Raw genomic sequence first — 25,446 nt, forward strand, 5'->3', positions numbered from 1 at the left:
ATCCTGTTTTGGAAGATGATTTTATGCAGTAAGGAGGATGCACGAATCCCGGCATTGATCCACCTGCGGCTCCAACGGCTCGTGCAGGCGCATTCGCCTTGGCCTCTCCCGCGCACGGGCAGCGTGAATCCGTGCGTGACACGTGTCCGACAGCGGCAGCTGTGCGCGAGGAGGAATCACCCGACGAACCATCGTGTGCCACGCGCCAGCCCCCAGCAGATTCAACGAGCGAACCCGTGTGCGCCATGCGCTAGCCTCTGATGCACCAACTCCCGGCAGATGACGCCGCCCGGGCGCACTCGCCTGCTTTGCTCCGGGATCCGCTCCTAATTGGATCCGCTGCGGCGCCATCTGGATCCGTTGTGGCACCTGCGGTTGTGCACCCGGTAGCTCCACCTGATGATCAAGGCATTTCTCAAGCTACTGAGCAACCTGAACGCCCAAGGACGTGTGGGTCTCATGGTATTCGAAGACCCAAGCAATATACAAATGGAACTGTAAGGTACGGTGTTATTGTTTCGTCTGAGCCAAATAATTTAGGTGAAGCCTTTGGAAATTCAAATTGGAAGCAATCTATGGATAGTGAATATATGGTGCTCACGAGGAATAAAACATGGCATCTAGTTCCACCTAAAGCTGATCAGAATATTATTGATTGTAAAAGGGTATATAAAATCAAGCAAAAGCCAGATGGTTCGATTGATAGATATAAAGCTCGTCTGGTTGCAAAGGATTTTAAGCAACGGTATGGTATTAACTATGAGGATACCTTTAGTCCTGTAGTGAAGGCCACCACTATTAGACTTGTGTTATCTATTGCAGTATCAAGAGGTTGGAGTCTTCGACAGCTAGATGTTCAGAACGCATTTCTTCATGGTATCCTTGAAGAAGGAGTGTTCATGAGGCAACCACCTGGGAATGAGGACAAAGGTCATCCACAATATGTCTGTAAGCTAGACAAGGCACTTTATGGGCTGAAATAGGCGCCACGAGCTTGGTATTCTCGCTTAAGTGAAAAATTGCAGAGTCTTGGTTTTAAACCATCTCGAGCTGATATTTCTCTTTTCTACTTTAACAAAGGAGAAGTGACAATATTTTACTCATTTATGTGGATGATATCATTGTGGCAAGTTCGTCGCAGGGTGCTACCACAGCATTGCTAAAAGCTCTTAAGAGTGAGTTTGCATTAAAGGATCTTGGGGATCTCCACTATTTCCTAGGCATTGAAGTTAAGAGACTGCAAGATGGTATTCTTTTAACATAGGAGAAGTATACGTTGGATTTTATTAAAGAGAGTTGGGATGACAACTTGCAAACCAGTCAATACTCCGATGGCTGCAAGTGAGAAGCTGTCGGCACGGCACGAATAGGATGAGGGGAGGCAGCGCTAGATGGATGAGGGGAAGCGGCGCCGGTAGGATGACGGCAAGCGGCACCTCTGGGAAAACGGGTAGCTGGATCAGGATGCCCTTCGCCGGATCTATCCGTTCCACCCCCGTTTCACCCACCGGCTGCTGACTGCCCCAGCTGGTTCATCGAACCGACGCCGCACCGGCACCAGAGTCGCGCGAGGAGAGAGGAGCATGAGAGAGAGGAGGCGGATGAGGGAGAGAAGACGGAGCAATAGCGAGCCGGTGCGAGTTATTGATGAGAGTATAGGCGGTGGCAAAACTGTTGTAATTCTAGCAACTCGAGGGGTAACCATATATGTGGAGGCTACGGGGACGGGGAGAAGCCGGGGGAAGCCACTTTTTCTGACTTGTCACCCCAGTTCATTTCGTGCGACGGCTTTTCAGTAGCACCTCCACTGAAGCTGTTTCCTTTTTCCTCCCTTCGGCACGGCTTGTGCATAACCCACTGCAGAAGCCGTGCCGAAGGACCCCTAAATATGGTTGCCATGTTTTCATGGAAGATTTGTTGTTGAGCTGAATATTGAATTGAATACCGGTATTCAACCGGATAGGCACAACCAGGGAGCTATTCTTTTCAAAAAAAAAAAAAAAAAACAGAGAGCCTGTAGCCAGCAACTTATCCTATTTGAACCATATAAAATCCACATCACAGGATATACCTACAAAATTCCATTATGATATACACTAACACTATTCAAGCCCAACAGCTGTCACTTCAATTATTGCGCTCTCGCAAAAGAAATTGGGAAACCGCCAGCCAATTACCAACAAATCGTGTACTATACGAAGAGTTGATTTGATAGATGCAGAAACAGTACCCCGCCGACCCAAAACACACTAGATCTTTTTTTTTAGGGAAAGAAAATGATATACAAGTTAACAATTTGTCTATACTCTACGAGCCCATGGGTCATTGAGTTGCCATCATCAAGCTCGAACTCGGAAGGCACTACGGATAAGTGTCCTTTGTTACTGGTCAGAAACTATTGACAAAGTGGTTTGGCTTAGGTTGTGGCTGATATTGCTCACACGACACGATGTCTGTCTCCGTCTCACATGGAAACACCCGTTTTCTTTTAGAACCCCGTGGATCGCAAGGCAAATCTCCTCCGGTTTGACCATGCAATCCCTTGTTCAGGACGCGTTCTGAATAACCATTCTGCAAGCGCCACATAATTGAGCCCAAATTGACTTCAGATTGATCACTACTAAAATCATAATTTCAGTGACAAATCATCTAGAGACAACAAATATTTGCAATGGAACAACAATTCAAATACACAAAGAGCGCCGATTGAAGCACATTTTATTTATGAACAAGTGCGCAAACGGATCAAGAACATCTGCAATAATAATTCCACCGATAACAACCGAAGAAGAAGCAAGAATAGACGCCGGTGAACGAAAGAAGAGCAGCTCACACTGGCTATGGCTAGTAGCTGGACGGCGGCACGGGCGTGTACCACCTCCCGGCCTCCTCGTCGATGCTGTCGGCGGGGCGGTGGAGCAGGGCGTGGAAGAGGACGACGAGGAGGCCGACGAGCAGCGAGATGAGGATGTTTGACGTGGCGCCGGTGAGCAGCAGCAGGACGAGCGTGACCGCGGAGAGGAAGGCGATGACGACGCCGTCCCCGACGGGGCGGCCGCAGATGAGCAGCGCCTGGTCGACGTCGCGGTCGCGGAGGAAGTAGAGGAAGAGCCAGCCGGCGAAGCAGGCGAGGAAGACGAGCAGGGAGACGGGGTACCAGAGCAGGGAGGCGAAGACGACGGCCAGGACGACGAGCGCGTAGTTGGCGGCGAAGTGCGCGAGGTTGGCGCGCGCGCGGCGGTAGGCGTCGGAGAAGCCCCGCGGGACGGAGAGCGCGTGCGGGTCCGCGAGCTCGCGCCAGGGCCGGCGCGTGGCGAGCGCGGACGCGCCGCGGGCCTTGGCGCGGGAGATGAAGTCGAGCGGGTAGGTGGTGGTGGAGGAGGAGCCCCCCGGCGGCGGCGGGGAGGAGGATGTGGGGATGGTGCCGTACTTGGACATGGCTGGCTGGCTAGGTGGGGGCGGATGGTCGTCGGCGCCGGCGAGGAGGTGGGGGAATGGGAATCGGGTGAGCTTGACGTGCAGTGGATGGACTCTGTTGGAAGGGAAGGTAATCCAATTATGGAGAGGCAGAGGTGGGAAGTGCGACTGTGAGTGGGGACCTACACGTGGAGACTGGATATGTACGTGTGGCACAATCCAAACCGTTGATTCTTATTTGTAAGGAGGATTCTGTCGTGGGCTAAGTAGGGAACAAATCATGCCATCAAAGCCCAGTTTTGGCCTTGGCCCGTGAAATGCTTAATTGGGCCGGTAAATCTCGTCATTGCCCTATTTTAGCGGTCTAGGTTCACGCTACGCGCGCGAGGTTGGGCACATCAGTGATGAATGCCTTCGTCCTTTCGATTATGGCCACTTCTGCCGTGCGTGGACATTGGGAACCAGTAGCCAGTCGTCATTATTGGGAATGGACGGATCACAGATATGCAATCAACTCTCGGACTGAGAGCATCGCGCCTCCATTCTACATTTCTACGAGCTCACGAGCTTCTAACGTCAAGCTGAAACTCGAGAGCTCCCTGCAGATGATCGTAAGTGTCCATTTGTCATTCGTTACAAACTAGTATCAGTAAGTAGCTTGCTAGAATGCTCATACAATCTCTCTGTCTTGTCTCACGGGAAATTGCTTGTTTTTTTTGACACCCAGTAGATGACAAAGCCAAATTTCTTCCGTTTTGACCATGTAGTTCCATTCTTTTTCAGAACGCGTCCTGGATACAAAATATCATTGTGCAAGTGCCAAATAATTCAGCCCAAATTAACTTCAGCTCGATCACTCCCAAAACCTGGTTTCACTAACATACCATGCATCGATCTAAAGATAATAGATGATGTCTGTATGGTACATGTAAATATACAAAATTAATACAAAGAACGCAAAATATGAGCACATATACATTTCTGAACAAGTGACAAAACATATCAAGTACTCCCGCAATATCAGCTAGCCAAGAGCCAGGAAGGTCGACGAGGACCGGCTGATCGGGCTTGTTGCCGCACAGTCCAGCCCTCCTCGTCGACGCTGCTGTCCGTTGGGAGGTGCAGCACGGCGTGGCCCACGATGAGCACGAGCCCAGCGGCCAGGACGATAAGAACGCCCGCCGTGGCGCCGGTGACCACCAGCAGGAAGGGCGTGAACGTCAAGAGCGAGGGGAAGACCTTACCAGGCGAGGCGAGGGAGAGGGGCACGACCGTGGGCAGGTAGATGGGCCGCCAGCAGAGCAGGCAGGCCGAGAAGACGACGAGATAGACGAGGCCGTAGTTGGCGGCGAAGTACGCGTGGTTGGCGCGCGCGGCGGCGAGACCCCCTGGGACGGAGAGCGCGTGCGGGTTACTGTTAGCGTGAGAAGCGTAATGCGCAGAAGGCATTGAAACTAGTTGATGCGCAGAAGCGTGGGATTGGGTCTACAACGTACAAACTAGTATTAGTAGTAAGGTAGTTAGCCAATGTGCTCATACAATGTCTGACGCATCTCGTGAAAAACTTTCGTTTTCTGGACACCAGTAGATCACAATTTCACAAAGCCAAAATCTCTTCTGATTTGACCAGGCGGTTCCCTTTTTCAGGACGCGTTCTGAATAACCATATCATTGTGCAAAGTGCCAAATAATTGAGCCTAAATCAACTTCAGGTTGAGGTTGATCACTCCGAAAACATGATTTCACTACGAAATCATCTAAAGGGAATAATTATACAGATAACGCATATTTAAGCACAAACAGATGAAGAACACCCTGAACATCAACTAACCAAGAGCCAATAAGAAGGTCGACGATCGAGCAGCGGCTCACGCTAGTCTGTGGACGGCGGTTCGGGATTGTCGCCCAGCCCATCCTTCTCGTCGACGCTGTCCGCCGTGGGTAGGTGCAGCGCGGCGTGAGCCACGACGATCAGGAGCCCCACGGGCAGCGAGATTTCTACGATCGCCGCGGTGCCGTCGAGATGCAGTAGCATGACGATCGAGAACATGAAAAGCGCGGGGAAGGACTTGCGGCGCCAGACTAGGAGGCAGGAGAGGACGATGAGCTGGTGGAGGGGCTGCCCGAGCAGGGAGACCAAGACGACGACGACGAGGACGAGCTCGTAGTTGGCGGCGTAGCGCTCGAGGTTGGCGCGCGCGTGGTGGCAGGCGTCGGCGAGGCCCCCCGGGACGGAGAGCGCGCGCGGGTCCGCGAGCTCGCGCCAGGGGCGGAGCACAGCCAGCGCGGGCGCGCCGCCGGGGGCCTCGGCGCTGGAGGTGGAGTCGAGCGTGGTGGATGGCGAGCCCTCGGGCGGCGGGGTGGTGGAGGTAGATGGGATAGTATGTGTTTGGTTGGTTGTATCATTTGATTCATGTATGAAGTGATATAAAATAATAATGATTCTTTTATTTGGTTGGGTGAATTGGACCAACTCATCCAGAATGAAGTCATCCCACTTAATACATTATTCTACTAATTAGAGTGAACTATACGGTACAAGCAAATTGGTTGAACCACCCCATCCAGAATCATCCATGCGTGCACCATGTGGTGTATGCAACTAAACATACCTATAGTTCCGTACTTGGATGGCTGGCTGGACACGTGCGGTGCGGTGGCCGGCGCCGGCGAGGAGGCGGGCTCCAGCGCTACGCGGTGGCCGGTGGGTGAACTTTGACGCGGTTCCGGTGTTACGGAAGGTTAATGTGCGATGGCTGATAGCGTGTGGAGTGTACGGGGAAGGCGTTGACTGACAGCATCCCGACTGTTGATACATGAATTATCTGGTGGATATCGGGTTCGTTCCAATGGTAACATCCCCGGCGGCGCATAAAATTCTACGTTTGGGCTTGGGCTGGGCATTTCAGGAGGTCGAATTGCCCCCATCTCAATTTTCTGTGCTGGTTGGGTCCGCCTTGACCGCTCTGCCTCCTTTGTTGACTGACATCGACCACAGTCTGAGCCCAACGACACGATCGGCACGGGGGAGTGTTCGACAATGTAAGAACCATCAAGCTGAAACTCATAGGCGGCTCTGCAGATAATGTAGGTGTCCATTTGTAATTGCTTAGAAACTACCACTAGCAAGTTTCTTGTTAGGTAATACTATGCTCATAAAATATCTGCCCCGTCTCACGTCGTTCTCTGCACAGATGACAAGGCAAATTACTTCCGATTTGATCATGAGTTTCTTCAGGACGCATTCTGAATTGCAAGTGCCAAACAATTGAGCCCAAATTGATTTCAGGTTGGTCACTCCCAAAACGTATTTTCACTGCTCCCTCCTCCCAAATTATAAGTTATTTAACTTTTCTAGATTCATAGATATTATTATACATCCAAACATAAGCTATATCTAAGTGCATAGCAAAATTTATGAATTTAAAAAAGTCAAAACGATCTATAATTCATGAGTTTCTATTTATAAGGTGTGATATGACATGGCACAGCCTCCCAAATTAGACTTTGACAATTTATTTATTTTATTTATATTATTTATGGTTATAAGCTTATAATCATTGGAAAGTACATTTTATTACAAATCCAATCATAAAGTTTACATTTCAAAGTAAAAAAACGTTGATTAAATTATTGGTCAAAGATCGTAAAGTTTGAATCTTGATATGCATGTGTACCTTATAAACAGAAAAAGAGGGAGTAATAAAGGAATAAGTGTTTGCATGGTATAAATATTACAAAGAGCACAAATTAAATGTAAGCACATTTTATTTACTTCCGAGTAAGTGCACAAACAGATGAAGATCGACTATGGATGGTTTAGGAGCACCCCACGCTAGTTTGTTGACTGACGGCGGTGGGCGCGTCGCACGGTGCTATCCCGCGGTGCCAAACAATTGACCCAACCTCCTCGTCGACGGTGCCATCCTCCGCGGGGCAGTAGTGCAGCACGGCGTGGGCGCCGACGAGCAGGAGCCCCACGGGCAGCGCGACGAGCACGCTCGCCGCGGAGCCGGTGACCACCAGCTGGAAGAGCGCGAGAATCAAAAAAAGGGGGAAGGCCTTGCTCGACAGGTCGTTCAAGCAGACGCTGAGGTAGAGGGCGGGCAGGCAGATGGACCGCCACCGCCGCCACTGCCAGAGCAGGGAGACCGAGACGACGGCGAGGAAGGTGAGCTTGTAGTTCGCGGCGAAGCGCGCGAGGTTGGCGCGCGCGCGGCGGCGGGCGTCGGAGCGACCCGCTGGGACGGAGAGCGCGCGCGGGTCCGTGAGCTCGCGCCACGGACGGAGCGCCGCAAACGCCGCAGAGGCGCGGCGGCCGGGGCGCTCGGCGCGGGAGGTGGAGTCGGGCACCGTGCATGAGCCCTCGGGCGGCGCCGGCGGGGTGGAGGAGGCGGCGGGGATAGTTCCGTACTTGGACATGGCTGGCTGCCTGGATGGATGCGCGCGGTGGCCGGCGCCGGCGAGGAGGGCGGCCACGCGAGCGGGGTGATCTTTGACGGAACTTTACAGATTTGCAGTGTGAATGTGTGGTAGCGGGTGAATTGTGAAATACGGGCAGGTGGCATGCTGGCATTGACCGTCGACATCATCCGAGACTGACTATTCGCCGCCCTGATCAACTTGGCATTGGAGTGGTCGTGGCAGCTCAGGACTCCTTCGGTTCTCCGTATTAGTTAGTGGTTCTGGCCTTACGAACGAAAAGTTGATCAGGGCCCTGATCAACTATAGTGACATCTGACATCAACATCCCAAAAAAAAAACATCTCCAAAGAAATATCGTGACATCAAGCCCAAATATTTGGGCCGGCCCACAAAATCAATGTTAGGCTTGGGCTGGGAATTTAAGTAGTGAGGTGGAGGAATTGGAGCAGCCTCTGAATATAATCTATGTTAGGCTTGGGCTTGGGCGCGCCGTGACAGTCGCCAAGTTAAGTATGTCGTCGTCGTTTCCTTGGCGGCGTACTCCCCGCCTCGAGTCCCCGTCCACCGGCCACCGCCACGGCATCCTTCTCCTCCTTGTCTTCCCTCGCTCCAATGGCATCGTCAAACAGAAGCAGTGGCTCGGCGAGCGACGCGCGGCGTAGTGGGGCTCATGTCCATACAAATGGTGCGTGAGCCAGCATCAGCAACTTCTCATCTGCATTTTTGGAAGTTCATATTTGAGTACAAACCGCTAGCTATTTTTTGTAGGAATGCCAGTGATGCACATTTGTGGAGACTGTTTTGTGTGCCGTGCTAGTAACCTGTTCTATCATGTACGGAGTATATATGTTCTGGCTATACTGTGAATCACCTTTAAGTTCCATATTATATTCAGCCCTACTGTATCTCACCAGTGCTCCTGTGAACTGTACCTGTATATAGTTGCAACGAGAACATTGTTCAATGTCTGAATCTCTTTGTTCCTGTTTCTAATCTTTTCCTTTTGAATCTTTTTTAGGTCTGAGACACCATGCATGTACTGCAGTGGATGCACGTGCGCCGGACAAATCCCAAGCTTAAGGCGCAAACTTATGCCATGAAGGTTACCTTGCTCGTCATTGATATCATGCTGACCAATTCTGAACAAGTTCGTTCGTGTGCTCATTTTCTCTTCAACAGATTAAGATAAATTTTGTTCCATTACGAATTTGATTCCACTATTATTTCCAAACTGAAACTTATATTAATTCATAATTAGCTCCATTGAATAGGGCACGAGGGAGAAAACCTCAAATGTTTTCCCTTGCAAGCAAATAATAATGGAGCTCTTAAGGAAGGTATTTTTTCTTGTTAACATTGCTTAAATCCCTGTGATAAGCGAATTTTGTTACAATACATGAAAACAAAAAGTTTAGTGCACAGTAAAGTATTCAGATAAATTTCTGATTCCGAATCAGACTGGAGTCATTCAGTAAGATTCCAAATTGTTGGATCAGAATACTTAGAATTGTCGAATCTACGGACTAGAATTGTAAACTTCAATCTTGATTATAAAATTACAACTGGTGCAAAGCTTCCACGTAACATAGTGTTCCAGACCAACATGCTTAACTTGGTGCAGATAGATTATGTTACTGAACAACAAGTAACCCCACTATCCCACTAAGCGAGACGAGTGTGTTAATTATCTTAGCATCAAGTGCTGGCCAATAATACCGTCCAGTAATACTATTCTTCCAAAAGCTGCAGTGGCTAATGATTTCATCACTTGGTGCCTCACAATAGAATCATATCTAAAGCACCTTTAGGTCTGCATGCAGACCTAACCCAGTTCTTTGACCACTCTGTCTAATCATATCCTTGATATAAAGCAAGAACAGAAGCATGCAAGCTGCAAGGGCCAAATAGAAGAGCGTCAGCCTCAGCCTTAACCTGTGTGTGGCGTAATCATACCGGGCGATAGCTCCTTAAACAAGTGATTGGATTGTATTACTCAAAAAAAAGTGATTGGATTGTGATTAGTCACTTTAGTGCGCATATGGGATCTTGATATGGGTCTCCAGTTAGGGGTGTTTGGTAGCACTTCACTTCAAAAAAAATTTAGCTCCACTCCGCCAACTTCACTCTACCAACTCCAGAAAAAAAATGGAGTTGTCTATATATTTGGCAAGAAGTATGGATCCAACTCTAGAAACATGTGATCTTATTGTGAAAAGTCTATTATATCCTTGTGATTGGGACCCGTGTGCTCTTCACTTTATCCACCACCACAGACCCTTCAATTTTCCCCACTCTAATTTCTTCACGCAATAAGCAAACCAACGCAGAAATTTTTATGGAGTTGGTGAAGTGGGACTGTTTTTTCGGTGCCAAACACCGCTTTACATGATTGCTTCATAGGATCAAACCAGTGTTAACATACTATAGGGTTTGGGTCATTATTCACCATTTTACACACACACACCTACATGAATGTGGCCGCATCTAAATAAAGATCGAAGCTCCATCCTTACATCGTGTGAGCGCGCGCGCACCCCACACTGTGCTACTGAAATCACATTCTTTTATGCTTGTTGATGAACACCCGTCCAATGTCCAGTAATTTGTCGGTAGGAATAGAAGAAAACAAGTCTCAACGAACCGTCGGGCGTCGGCATCGAAATTTTTTGAGCACGTGCATATCTGTATTTCGGAGTGCTTTGTCACGTGCAGTTGGATACTTGGATAGATCATAGTACACCTTACTGAAGGGTCAACCACGCGTGCGCCGCCTAAAGTTTGGTGCGTGGAATCTTTTGGCAACTAAAGGCCATGCAAATTTCGCTTTCCGCTCGAGTGAGGCCCAAAAATTGATTTTTGTCACGCCGGCGCGCGCGGCGCTAACCAACATAGCTGCCAGCCGAGTGACGATCATGCAACTTAAAGGGTTTGAATTTGATATGAAATTCCTATTTCCTACTGCAACATCAATTTGCCAATTTTTTTTATTTCAAACCATAGTTAATATTTTTACGCGTCCCCCTCATATGTATGCGCTATCCACAGATGGGAATTTTTTTTTTGAGATAGTACATTGAAGATGTACATACTCAACACATATCACATTGGTCTCGCCGCATGCACACACACACTCTCCCTAGTAAGGCCTCATGTAACGTGGGTATGCGCTTTCTCACCGATGCATGTGTGTAATTCTAAAATTGGTGTACACACCGGTGTGACATGCTTGATGCTAGTGATGATCTGCTACACAACCATCGGGCTCTGGGCTAATCATGCATGGATCACACACGGCCCACACGAACAATGCATATGCATGCAATTTCACAAACGCGTGGAACGCATGATTGCAGACAGAAGGAGGAGGTCCCCATGACGCCCCTCTAACGACCTACTGGCGGTAATCATCATCGTCGTCGCAACCCTCGATTGACATGCCGGCTGCCTAGACAAACATTTTCAAACAGAGGTGTAATTAACTACTCCTCCGTCTCAAATTATAAATTATTTTGATTTTTCTAGATTCATATGTGTTTGTATGTATCTAAATACACTGTATGCCTCCTATAAACCTAGAAAAATCAAAACGACCTGTAATTTAAAACGGAGGTACCAGAACTTCAGCTAAGTCACGCCATCTCACATATACTGCACCCACATGCCGCTCTATCTTTTATTTTTACCTATTTGAAACAGGGGGCAAGTCTCTACTGATTTAATACATGAAGAAAATGAACAAAGCAATAAAAAAAATGCAAAAGAGAAGATATTGTATATATATAAGTAAGAAACAAGACTCCAGCTAGTTGCGGATAGCCGGGACGCCACTCTATCGAGGCTCCTTTCATCAATTCATATATCAAAACGCTCCTCGTTCCTACAACACTTCATATACACCCCCTAGTCTGGTCACAGACACGCAACGACCATCATTCGGACCCTCTAGCAACCCACAGCGCCGATCGACGATCGGAACCACCACCACCATCTGGCACGCGATGTGGCCCGGTGTCGGTCCTTGGCCGCCGGCGTCCGTCGTCGGCTCCGTCACGGCGGCGCTGCTCGCCGCCGCCGTCATCGCGCGGCACTTCATCCCTCGCCTGTGGTCGTCATCAGGAATAATTAAGCCACGACGGGGGACGGCGAGTGGCGCGGCCGGATCAGCAGCGCGGGTCCCCGCCGGCTCGCTCGGGTGGCCACTCCTCGGCGAGACGCCGGCGTTCATCCTCGCCGCGTACTCCCCGCGCCCGGAGTCCTTCGTGGAGAGGCGCCGGCTCCTGTACGGGAAGGTGTTCACGTCGCACCTGTGGGGCTCGCCGGCGGTGGTGAGCTCGGACCCGGAGGTGAGCCGCGCGGTGCTGCAGGCGGACGCGTCGGCGTTCGTGCCGTGGTACCCGCGGTCGCTCATGGAGCTCATGGGGCAGTCCTCCATCCTGGTGCTCGGCGGCGCGCTCCAGCGCCGCCTGCACGGCCTCGCCGGCGCCTTCCTCAAGTCGCCGCAACTCAAGGCGAGGGTCACCGCCGGCATGCAGCGCCGCGTCGGCCGCGCCATGGACGCCTGGCGGCGGCGCAGCAACGGCGGCGGCGGCGCGCCGACCGTAGTGCGCATCCAGGACGAGGCCAAGTCGGTACGTGACGCCGCCGCCGCCGCTGTCCCTCTCCTCTATCTATCTCGAACAAGAGCTAGTTGCTCGTGTCCCATACTGCATGCACGTGTGTAGAAGCATCGGAGCTGCTTCGTTTACTTTCCTAGGGTCGCCGGCACACGTGTGCCGGCCGGTTCGTGCACGCGTGCGCTGCGCCCATACATATCGTCGCTAGTACAGGGAGGTCCCGGCTGGGGAAACCATGGGCGCCGTGCTGCGTGTGGATACGCGACAAGCGAGGCGATGCTTCGCAGCTTGGGAGTTAGCATTTGTCCACATGCAAATGGAGAGTCATGGAGACATGGACAGTATTGCTTGCTGCCATCGTCGCAAAGATTATTACCTACTATACAACTTGGAACCACATGCCACATCCTCACACTAACGACATGTTTGGATTGAGGGATAGAGACGCGCGATAGGGATACGGATAGCCGGAGGATAGAGATAGAGTTTGGGCAGTTAGTATGAACAAGAAAAGGAAATTTTTGGGTAACTTGATATACGGATGCAGGTAGAGGCAAAAAAAAAAGATCAGTATATAGAAGTTTACATCCTAACTCCTTACTTCTGTTTAATCAATTTAATCACATACTCTAATCACTCTTTCTTTACATCTTTAAATTGATGTAAAAACGAAGGTATATATACATTGTTGTGTATTCCATATGTAGTTTATATATACAGATACCCTGCCTAGGTAGCCTAGTTCGTTTAAAGAATGGTTAGAATCGTATCCTTTTTACTTGTATCATTTACTCCACTAGTCTATCAACCCATGCTCCTACATGACCTAATATTCTTAAAAGCTATTATATTTGAAAATTATTTAGAAATTAAACTCCTAACTAATAATCAAAATTATTTACCTACTACTCTCTCATTTTTTCAATACATCAACATAATACTCGTATAGATGTGTACGTATCTTTGTCCAGTTGTGATTGATTTTTAATCCACATTCACACTTTTTTCATTTTGTATCGCACCTCCATACATTACGTTTAGCATAAAAATCAATATTTTTTATTATTTCCTCACATATACATGTATAAATGGTCCACATGGTGACACTCATCATGCGTATATACCTTAACTTAGTATATCTTAACAATGACATAAATAGGTAATTTAGAATCGTATATTAGTTTACTTTTGGACATTTCTCGTGAGAACTAATGTGGAGCCTCCAATGATAAAAATGAGGTCACATTGCTACAAAATTATTACCTTGAGCTACCTCTCATTTGTTAAATATTCGAACACAGTACTTATATAAATATATACTTATTATCTTCATTCGATTGTGATAGATTTTAGTTATTAATTACTCAATAACATTTTCATCCATATTTATAATCTTTAAATTTTATTTTCACTTTGAATCGTAGGTATACGCTTGAATTTGTTCAATGGGACCTAAGTTTGAGCTATAATTTAACATAGCAATCTATATTCTCATCACTTACCCTATATCTTTATAAATAGTGACACACATCATGCATATATAACTTAATTACTATATCATATGCCAATAGTGTAAGAAATAGATGATTTAGAATCATATATGATTGTATATTTTTCATTAAGGTGATTTGAATTCAAATGTAGTATAGCATATGTGGGTAATATAGATCCAAATTTAAGGGATTACTTTAAGTTATTCTTTAAGCATTAGTAGTGGGTAATTTAGTTGCAAATTTAGGAGGTTATTTTAAATATTGTTTATAATGGTGGGGGTTACTTTAGTTTATTTTATATAATGGCAAAGGTGGGTAATTTAGATATAGATTTAGGGGTTACTTTAAGCTATTTTTATAATGGTATAGGTGGGTAATTTTCTATAAAACATGATAGAACCAATGGCTATGATGATCTGAGTCGACCAATTGATGGCCAAATATTTTGCTTTTTTATAAGAATTTCTAGGATTTCTCTCTTTTTCTAGAGTGTCCACCTAGAATCCTAGGTGGATTCACCTGGAGGCTTCAAAAGGAGCCTCCAATTAGTAATAGTAAGATTGATAAAGAGTCCTGAACTCAAGGTTAGTTCACTGCAAGAATATATATTCTCAGACCCCTGTACTCTCAAAATGCATATCTAGCTCCCTAAACTTGGGCTCGAGTGTCATTTAGGTCCATATACTCTCAAAATGCAGATCTAGCCTCCTAAACTTGGCTTCGAGTGTCATCTAGATCCATATACTCTCTAAAAGCATTGACATCTTAATTAAATTGATAAAAACTTAATTTTACATAGATATAATTTAATTATAGTCAAATTCAGCTCAATGTGTGTGGATAATATTGATGTGGTTGTCGGTGGTTTATACTCGGTAACCTATCGAGGGGTATCCTGAGGTAGTAGATTAGTCGGTGGAGGATCGCCGGACCTAGAACTCAAAGCTAAAAGCGAGGACACAAGACACGGATTTATACAGGTTCAGGCTGCCAGAGTAGCATAATACCTTACGTCCTATTTTGGGTGTTGTTTGGTATCGAGGATTTGGTCCTCTGTTGTGGTTCTGCCGATCTAGGTACCCCTACTCTCCTTTATATATTTCAGGGGGTGGGATTACTAATCAGTTATAAGGAGGAGTCCTAGTAGAATTACAGGATATGAGTCCTAGTAGGATTACTGGGAATTCTAGTAGGAATCCGTCTTCTTCCTTTCTTGCGAGTACTGAGGATCTATCTCCAACGGTGGTGAATCCAAAAAGATTGATGATCTTTTTCTTTGAAGGGAATACCTTAACTTTCTAAGTGCGCATTACATGCATACTCTGTTATTCTTGGAAGATTGTTCAAGTTTAAATAACCGTTGCACTTGCTAAACTAAAATCAGGGGTTTATAAGATAAATTACTGATCGAATATTGGGAGAAGCTGACTAGGCAATAAAACAAGTCTGGAAATGTGCCGATGAAAATAATGGCTTGCTTGAAAGATAAAATTTTGATCTTATCATGTTCTATGAATGGGATGACACTGCATTTCAAGAGTTCAGGGACCTATATGACACCCGAAGCTAAGTTTAGAGAGTAAGATATGCATTTTGAGAGTATAGATACCTAAATGACACTCGAGCTTAAGTTTAGGCAGCCATATATTCTTTTTGAGAGTACGGGGACCTAAGTGACACAGCGAGACAAGTTTAAGGACCAGCCACACACTTTACTCTCAAATGGTTTCGAACAATTTGCTAGGAGGTCACAACTTAGGTTCTATGTATATATAGCTCGCTGCATCGTGTTTTTGGGTTATGCCATATTATTATCAAAATTCTATCAATCCTAAAAATGTTTTTTCCTAAGATACTCTGATGATGGCAGTCCTATTTACAATTTAAGGGGCAAACCCATATAAAATTCAACACAAAAATAAGCCACCTGTCTTTACATATTCAGTTGACATCTTATTAAAGGCGAATATATAATTATTATTGGATTTAATTTGTTCTAAAGTGGTTGGTGCGTTGAGTAACAACTTTTAATTCTCTGCCCAAACTTTCTTCTAATTTTATCTATGCCATGTTCTGCAGATTGTGTTTGAAATCCTAGTGAAGGCGCTGATAGGGCTAGATGAAGGACACGAAATGCAGTACCTCAGGCAACAATTCCAGGAGTTCATTGCCGGTTTGATATCACTTCCCATCAAGCTTCCGGGGACTCAGCTCTATAGATCCCTCAAGGTAACACCAAATATCGATCAACCCTATATTATTTCCCGTTTTGTTCAATTCCTTGATGAACTGAAAAACTGCATCAACTATATATATGACAAGCTTCGTATGCGTGTGTGTGGTATTGAAAACTATAAAAAAAAGGCTAAGAAGAGGATGACAAAGCTGATACAAAAGATCATCCAAGAGAAGAGGAGAAAAAGGATCATCACCGAAGGCGAGGATCCGCATGGGGCTACTCATCCACGAGACATGATCGACGTGCTGTTGGGCAATGGCAGCGACGAGCTCACCGACGAGCTGATATCCGACAACATGATCGACTTCATGATCCCAGCCGAGGACTCGGTGCCCGTGCTCATCACGCTGGCTGTCAAGTACCTCAGCGAATGCCCACTGGCTCTACAGCAGCTGGAGGTATGATTTAATTAATGTTGTCGAATCAATTGAGACCTGCATATATGCATATAGCTGGTGTAATAATGTAATTTTTTGTTACATGCAGGAGGAGAACATGGAGCTGAAGAGGCGGAAATCTGAAACCCTAGAATGGACAGACTACATGTCGCTCACCTTCACACAGCACGTAATTAAGATTGAAAATCGAAGTTGCTTCCGGCGATCGAGAGATCATCATGAGCATCACAATGATGTGTAGTAAAATACAATGCCGCAGGTGATCACGGAGACGCTGCGGATGGGCAACATCATCAACGGGATCATGCGGAAGGCGGTGCGGGACGTGGAGGTGAGGGGTCACCTCATCCCCAAGGGCTGGCGCGTCCTCGTCTACTTCCGCGCCGTCCACCTCGACGCCGCCGTCCACGGCGACCCGCACGCCTTCAACCCGTGGAGGTGGAAGGAGAGGGCCGACGTGACGACCGGCGGCGGCGGAGGCGGCTTCACCCCCTTCGGCGGCGGGCAGAGGCTCTGCCCGGGGCTGGACCTGGCCAGGCTCGAGGCCTCCATCTTCCTGCACCACCTCGTCACCGACTTCAGGTGGGTGGCGGAGGAGGACGCCGTCGTCAACTTCCCCACCGTGCGGCTCAGGCGAGGGATGCCAATCGCAGTCACGCCCAGAACGTGATGAACACAGTTTTATTTCCCCAGCAGGAATTCATGCTCCAGTCGTCGTCTGTCCAAATGTTTGACTGGAATAGTTTGAAAGCATAAAAGAAAACTCATGCTCTGTAATGTAAAAGTACTGCTCCACCTGCAACCATTTGTGTACAACTTGAGATGCACGGTTGTACACTCGAGTTGTGCCCGAATCGTTGTACGTTACGCAACTGAAAAGGTGAGGAATACATAGTGTAAATGGAGGACGAATTAGGCATAGCAAAGAAACCAGGATCTGTATGCCAAGTTCTGTCTGCAGAGTACATGTCCCTCCTGCGGTTCCATGCATATGCCTGATGGTTTCAGGGTAATGAACTTAGCAGGGGTACGTCCCCAAACTCCCAAAATGGGGTACGTCCCCAAACTCCCAAAATGCACATTGAAATTCTTGAACTTGCTAATCAGTGCACCACACGTCCAAATCTCCATAACTAACGGTAAACTGCATGCGTGGTGGGTTGACTGGGACATTGATGGAAACTGACGCGTGGACCCACATGTCACTATTTAGGTCCACCTAGCATGAGCATAGTTTCTTTTATTGGGAGATAGAGGGTTTTATATTGAGGAAGCTTTATTAAGCGGAGGATGAGAGTTTGACATTTGCAAGTGCTCCTCATAATCGGCGTGCCATGTGATAATGCCGTATTAGTGTCCATCTGAGGTCACTTCAGGTCGAACGGCAGTATTTTATCAGAATACATGATTAAATAGCCACATGACTGGATTATTATCGAATCATGTGTGTTAGTCTGATAGCAAGAAATATGTAAGACCTGAAATGTGTGCTGGTATTATCTAGTGTGATCAAGGCTGTGGACCTGCGGTGAACACTTGCTAATCAGAAACCCAAACCACCACGGAACACCAATGGCCCCGCGGCAGGCCAAATTTCAGACGCCAGCCAAAATTTCCCAAAACAAATACCTAAACCACCTGCCACTGTTCTATTATCCTCGCCCTCTCGCCCTGCAAGAGCAGACACTTGCCATTCTCTAGCGCCAATTAACCACGCTCGCAGTTAGTACTTGGATTGAATCAATGGCGGTAACGACCGACGACGCGACGGCAACCCGGAGCCTGCTGTCACCGCCGCCGGCAGTGGCGAAGGATCCTACGGACGCCGAGAAGCTCCGATTCATCGAGGAGGTGACCTCCGACGTGGACGCCGTGCAGGAGCGCGTGCTGGCGGAGATCCTCGGCCGCAACGCCGAGACCGAGTACCTGAGCAAGTGCGGCCTCTCCGGCGCCACCGACCGCGCGCCACCTTCCGGGCCAGGGTGCCCATGGTGACGCACGAGGACCTGAAGCCGTACGTCCGGCGCATCGACGACGGCGACCGCTCGCCCATCCTGTCGGTGCAGCCCGTACGTATCCTCGTTCTTCTGCAGCTCCGGCACGTCGGGCGGCGAGTTCAAGCTGATACCCAGCGTGGACGGCGACCTCGATCGCCGCCAGTCGCTGCTCGATCAGCCTCGTCACGCCACTGATGAACCTGTGAGTAGTTGACACTACTTGACACTACCACCTCTCTGTCCCTGTAAGTCGCTCCTCTGCATCCAATTGATCATCATTCCTGCTGTAGGTATGTGCCTGGGCTTGACAAAGGGAAGCAAGGGTCTCTACATCCTCTTCGTGAGGCAGGAGATGGGCCATGGGAAAATAAAGAGGCTATAAAGGAAGATTTGGGCCACGCCTAGGGCTGTGGCCCTAGGCCCAAATCCACCCCTGGATTGGGAGGATGACATCTGATAGGACCATCTAAACTCTGTGAGCATTGACGGGTCCGCTATGTATAACTGTATATTTTTGTAGGATTGCTAGATTACTGCAGTTCTTCATTTCTTACCAAATTTCTTGAGAGAATGTGTTGTAAATCTTTCCAGCAGCTAATTTAAGACATGTGTTGCTTTGGTACTTTCATTTCATTTAATCTGGAGCAAATTGGCAAGAGTGTTTGCTGCAAACAGAGTGTTGGAGCCTTTAGTGTTCATAGTTTGTTACTTTGTATTGCATGTAGCAAAAGCCACACCATATAAGAGAAAGTATCTGCTTAAAGGGCACTATGCTAACCATTCTCCTGTATGTTATCTGCCTGTTCATCATTGTGGCCATAGTACGCGCTTTTTATGTGTTTATGTCCTCTTTTGTGCCCAAAGTAATTTGCTCTGCATTGAGCTCCTGTCCCTAGAATACCTACCTGTTTCTCTCCTTTTCAGGTGTTCCACCATGTAGCCCTTACCCCCCTTAGGCATCTCTCTTCTTTTCTGTTTTGGTAATTTCATTTCAACCTAATTGAATTTTACTTTTGATCTCCCAGAGGGATGATGGTTTTATACAAGCACATCAAGATAAGCAGGTTTTATACAAGCACATCAAGATAAGCAGAGTTTTAGGATAATTTCACACATCAAGGGGGTTCAGATTTCAGATATATTGATGAGTTTGTTTGAGCAGAGGGAGCCAAGCATGACTCGTGAAATAGACATGAAGTAAAGAACAGTAGACATGCAGATTATGTGGAAGGTTTCAGCAACTAGAAGCTCTTGCTAATGTCTACATGGTAGCTGGTAACTGCTGAACCTGGTTCGCTGCTTCAAGTTTCAATATAAGCATGAGACAAACCTTTATTCTCTACAAAATCTGCTGCTAATGTTTTCTTCCTCATCCATGCTTCTTTCAGACGGGAGCAAACTTTAGGTTGCTTTGGTTTTCATTTTATCGCCTCCAGATTCAGCCACGTGTCTTCTTTGAGCCCTCTTGCCATGTTGACATGCCAGCCTGACACGTGGGCCTGCGCAGTCTTGATGTTCCGATCTTAGGCTGCCGTGCTCATACCTCCTTGTTGTTTTTCCCAGCTTAGAATTGGTGTGAATCCATGCTTCATAGGACTAGTACGATGTATCTGTTATAACTTGCATTCATTTTTAGTTTCGGGCTGAAACTTATTTCACTGGTTCTGCCCATTTGGCGCGCATGTCAAACAACCAGGGATGGGATGTGTACAAGGGGCTTTATGTGTGCAAAGATGGTCCTTTTGTGCTGGCATTGATGTTTTTTAGCAAAAAAATCTGAGTTACCCCAAGGGAAGCCTTGAATGCTTGTGTTTTATTTTGGTGATTCAACAAAGGAGTGAGGTGTACAGTGTTCAGCCCTGATGCCTTTTTTTTTCTATTTCTCTACTGCATTTTCTTATTCAGGACAAGGGCCCTCACTTTTTACGTGTGTGTGTTCTCTAATCCACTAGGAGGAACATTATGTGTTCTTGTTGCTTTTTTAAGAACCTGTAAAATGTCCCTGGTCCATTTGGTGTGATGTATTTGTAAAGTGTTTACTTCATTTTTTTTTGTAAAGTGTCTTTGTATCTTGAGATACAAAGTTTAATTAGTAATTAAGGAAAATGATTGTTTAGCTATACTCTTCCGTGTTTGGCAGGGAAATGTATTATCAGCTGAGTGCGGAATGTACATTGAACCAACAATTTACTGTCTTAATAAAATGGTCCTTTCAATTCGTTCACTTGAAACTGCAATTGTTGTGTTTATGTGCCCTGTTTTGAGATCTCTAGACTCTTGTTCACTGATTTCAATTGTAGTGTAGAGTACTTAGAAAGTATGCTAGACAATCTGGGTAATTAATGATGTTTTATGAAGAAACGGTGATGGGTAGTACTCCTCCGTTTCAAATTGTAGATCGTTTTAGTTTTTCTAGACCTATACTATATCTAAGTGTATAGCTAGGTTCATAGGTATTTTCATATATTATATCTAGATGCATAATAATATCTGTGAACTATAATTTAGAACAGAGTGAGTAGTTATCTTATTATCCCACGGAAAACAAGTGGGCGTCGGAGCGGCGCGTCGAGGCGCAGGAGCGGCCGCAGGAGGACTCGCGCGTGTTCACCGGCACCCAGGGCGGCTGGACGACGGAGCCCGCCATGCCCACGGGGCAGTCGTCGATGGAGGCCCGTGCGGCGCCCGACGACGGTGACGGCGTGAGCAACGACGCTTTCTGGGAGCAGTTCTTCCTCGACGACTCCTCGCACGCGCCGGCCGATCCCACGGCCGGCTACGCGGCGTCGTTGGACGGCGGCGTAGAGGCCCGCCGGTTCGACGACGGCTCCGCGAGAGAGGCGCCGCCGCCGGCGGTGTCATCGGGCGACGATCAACTGCTCAAGCTCACGTTACTCAGGACCGCCTCACCGAGCACACGGCGAGATGACGTGCGCGAACGTGATCGACGACACTAAGACAAATTTCTTGATGGATCTTGCTTGCGCATGTTACTGTTCGTCGTCAATTCGGCCTAGTTTCCCATTCTTCTGGGAAAAATGTTTCTTCTCCAGTGAATAGTTGAGCCGTTGTCCGTTGAGGTAGTAGGATCTTCCTAACGTGTTGCATAAAATAAATTTCTTCTGCTGATCGTTTTACATGCTTGCCACTGCAAACAAATCGTGATGGAAGTAACTTAGCAAAGAGAACATATAGCATGAACCTTAGACTGCATATGGACAAGAGCAGGACGATGGTAAGAACAGAATTAGGTGAACGGTCACTTTGGCATTTGATACGATGTCAGTACCTATCAAGAACAGAGGACATCACTAGGCAAACAGCTAGTCACTTCCACTTGTCCATCAAGAACAGAAAATACTAGAACCTATCGCCAATGCAACAACAGAGTTTTTCATTCCATCCACATCGACAACAGATCCTTGGCAAACAAACAACTTAACGAGGCAAATATGTACAAGAACGACTGTGCATCTACAAGTTAGTACAGAGTTACAGTGTTTGAACAAAAAAGTTAACGTAATATCATCAATATCACAGCAGCTGTCTTGCAAACAAAGAACGGAAAGAAAATACAAATCTACGTGCAAACAAAGAGAAGGATTCTTATGCCATCTAAAAGTTTGTCTTTGAGTAGCTGTGAAGAAGAGAATCACGCACGCGGCAGACTCGAAATCTTAATCTACAATCTGAGCTCGAGATCGAGCGGTGGCGCCACAACGCCGGCGTGGCCTCCTCCCCCAGCGATATCTTGGATGAAGCCGTCGTCCAAGAAGTCATCTTCATCCTCGGCCCACGCGTCTTCGCCGTCATCCTCCATGGCCGCGGTGTCTCCTTCCTCAACGTCAGAAAAGATGTTGATGAACTCGTCAAACAGCTCCCGGTCTTCCTCGGCCCACGCCTGCACGCCCTCCATGGGCACTGCGCTCTTGGTGGAGTCAAAGCGCGGGTAGTAGTCAAACTCGTCGGGCCGCTCCATGAGGCGCGACCAGAAGAGGTCCAGCTCCGCGATCTCTGCTGCTTCGTCTTCTTCTTCTTGATGATGTTGCTGCTGCTGATCCTCCATCGGTGACGACTCTGCGGGCTCAATCAAGTCCTGGATCAGCTCTAGGAACTCCTCCGCGGTGTCGGAGGCCAAGGCGGCGGCGCGCATGCGCATGGCCTTGGTTTGAGTAGAGAAGCCGCCCACGAGAAGTTCTTCCTCCATGGCTTCGCTAGCTCGATCGGTTAGGGCGCACGCGGCCTGGTTAGTTGCGATCGACTAGATCGGATGGATTGCTACGTACGCGGCCTCCTAAATTTATAGGTTATAGCTAGGGTGCCCCGTTCCCATCGGAAATTCGGAATTGGCAACCTTACGAACCGACTCGCACCCACCAACTCGACCGAGTCCGATCGGAGTAGTCCGACTCCGACTCTGTCTGTAGTGCAAGCCCCTGTGATTGGGGCACAACAGCGGGGCCGTCGATGGAGCCATGGAGGTCGTCGGTGCGGTGATGGCCGGCGACGGGAGCTTTCACGGTCAACGGCAACAAGACGGCTTCTGCCTTCTTGGAGCACTTCCACCTACTAGACGACTAGCTAGCACCGTGGGGAAACAAATATGCCAGTCGCTGCTAGCTCGATCAGCCTCGTCACGCCACTTAACCTGTGAGTAGTTGACACTACTTGACACTACCACCTCTCTGTCCCTGTAAATCGCTCCTTTGCATCCAATTGATCATCATTCCTGCTGTAGGTATGTGCCTGGGCTTGACAAAGGGAAGCAAGGGTCTCTACATCCTCTTCGTGAGGCAGGAGACGAAGACGCCGGCCGGCCTGCGCGTGCAGTCCATCCTGACGAGCTACTACAAGAGCGACCATTTCATCAAGAACCTGCCCTCGGACCCCTGCAACGACTACACGAGCCCGGCGACAGCCGTCCTCTGCGAGGACGCGTTCCAGAGCATGTACGCACACACGGTGTGCGGGCTGTGCCAGCGCCGCGACGTGGTCCGCGTCGGCGCCGTGTTCACCTCCACCCTCGTCCGCGCCGTCCGCTTCCTCCAGCTCAACTGGGACTGGGAGCGGCTGGCCGCCTACATCGACGCCGGCGTGCTCACCCCCCTCGTCAGTCGTCACCGACCCGGCAGTGCGGGAGGCGGTCGCTGGCATCCTCCGGCGCCGGACCCCGAGCTCGCCCGGCTCATCCGCGTCGAGTGCTCCAGCTCCAGGGGCGGCGGCGACGACGACGACGACGGCTGCGCTGGCATCATCACACGCGTCTGGCCCAACACCAAGTACCTGGATGTCATAGTCACCGGCGCGATGACGCAGTACATCCCGGCCCTCAAGCACTACAGCGGCGGCCTCCCGATGGTCTGCACCAAGTACGCGTCCACCGAGGGCAACTACGGCGTCAACCTCCGTCCGATGTGCGACCCGTCCGAGGTATCCTACACCGCCATACCCATCCTGGCCTACCTGGAGTTCCTCCCCGTGGAAGACGGCGACGGCGACAAGCAGGCCACCGCGAACCGGCTCGTGGAGCTCGCCCGCGTGGAGGCCGGCCGCGAGTACGAGGTGGTGGTCACCACCCACGCCGGGCTGAGCCGGTACCGGCCGCGTCGGCGACGTGCTCCGGGTGACGGGGTTCCTCAACGCGTCGCCGCGGTTCCGGTTCGTGCGCCGCAGCGGCGCGCTGCTGTCCGTCCACGTCGACAAGACCGACGAGGCCGAGCTGCAGGGCGCGGTGGAGCGCGCGTCGTCAGCGCTGCTCCGCCCGCGCGGCGCCGCCGTGGCCGATTACACCAGCCGGGCGTGCACCGAGAGCTTCCCGGGGCACTACGTCGTCTACTGGGAGCTGCTGCTGACGACGACCAGGAGGGCCGGCGCCATGGTGGGCAAGGAGACGCTCGAAGAGAGTGCTGCCTCGAGATGGAGGAGGCGCTCAACATGTCCGCGTCGTGGACGGCTCGGTCGGGCCGCTCGAGATCCGCGTCGTCCGGACGGGCACCTTCGAGGAGCTCATGGAGCAGGCGACCGCCCACGGCGCGTCCATCCGCCAGTACAAGGTCCCCCGGTGTGCGACCCATGCACCACACGTCATCGAGCTGCTCGACTCGCGGGTCGTGCCGAGCCACTTCAGCCCCGCCCTGCCACGCTGGACTCCAGATCTGTCATTCAGCTCGGCCGCAGAGAAATGAAATTTTGTTCATATTAAGATCGACCCGATGCTGTCGCATGCCGCACTACGTCTACATGTGCATCTTCAAGTTCTTTGTAGATGGCTACTAGAGGCACCATCCCTCTCTGTTCACTACCCTTCATAGTATCATAGATGGATCCGGTCCGCTCCTGAGCAAACCTCCCTCGCCAGACGCCATGCATGCATACAAGCCATATCCATGCTGACGTAAGCGTCGTCTTCATCCTCCAGAAGTGTGGAACAGGGAAATGGGTCATGGAGCAGGTACCAGCTTCTTATCCTCTTGCTCGCCTACCCTGGGCACCAATATATTATACCTCCCTGGAAAACTCCCATGACCAGTTTTCAACGCCTATGCAAGTTAACTTCCACGTAGCATTAGCAGCTTGTGCATCCTTGTTTTGATTCACCAAATTGGGCATGGAACCAAACTGAATAGTTCACCTTTTTAGAACATCACCACTCTTCTTCAAGCAATTGTACAAAGTAGAAGGAAAAATAGGAACGAAAGCACGGTCATGCAGATAAAGTACAGATCAGATGGCTGACATAAAATTGATCCACTCACTCAGATATTCACAAACAGACTTGCACAGGGAAAGGGAGCTCAATTACAAAGAAAAAAACAAGTAAAGAGTAACAGAATAGTACTCAGCTGCATACACATGAAGCTAAAC

The 25,446-nt window shown here is 48.8% G+C and overlaps 2 protein-coding genes and 1 pseudogene across 2 annotated transcripts; 2 read left to right on the forward strand and 1 right to left on the reverse strand.

Moving 5' to 3' along the window:
- Window positions 1-2,689: 2,689 nt before the first annotated feature.
- On the reverse strand, window positions 2,690-3,587 carry LOC117847540 (PRA1 family protein F2). Its single transcript, XM_034728756.2, has one exon. The coding sequence runs from the start codon at window positions 3,436-3,438 to the stop codon at window positions 2,845-2,847; it is 594 nt and encodes a 197-aa protein (XP_034584647.1). The 5' UTR covers window positions 3,439-3,587; the 3' UTR covers window positions 2,690-2,844.
- An 8,055-nt stretch (window positions 3,588-11,642) lies between these two features.
- Window positions 11,643-17,533, forward strand: LOC117847346 (cytochrome P450 90D2). The gene is made up of 5 exons (XM_034728538.2): window positions 11,643-12,470; window positions 16,028-16,177; window positions 16,313-16,585; window positions 16,674-16,754; window positions 16,845-17,533. Exons 1-5 carry the CDS (start codon window positions 11,841-11,843, stop codon window positions 17,253-17,255), a joined length of 1,545 nt encoding a protein of 514 aa, XP_034584429.1. The 5' UTR covers window positions 11,643-11,840; the 3' UTR covers window positions 17,256-17,533.
- Window positions 17,534-18,094: 561 nt separating this feature from the next.
- On the forward strand, window positions 18,095-24,767 carry LOC117849952 (indole-3-acetic acid-amido synthetase GH3.8-like; annotated as a pseudogene).
- The last annotated feature ends 679 nt before the right edge of the window (window positions 24,768-25,446 follow it).

Source organism: Setaria viridis, chromosome 3 (assembly GCF_005286985.2).
Source record: "Setaria viridis chromosome 3, Setaria_viridis_v4.0, whole genome shotgun sequence".
Lineage (NCBI taxonomy): Eukaryota > Viridiplantae > Streptophyta > Magnoliopsida > Poales > Poaceae > Setaria > Setaria viridis.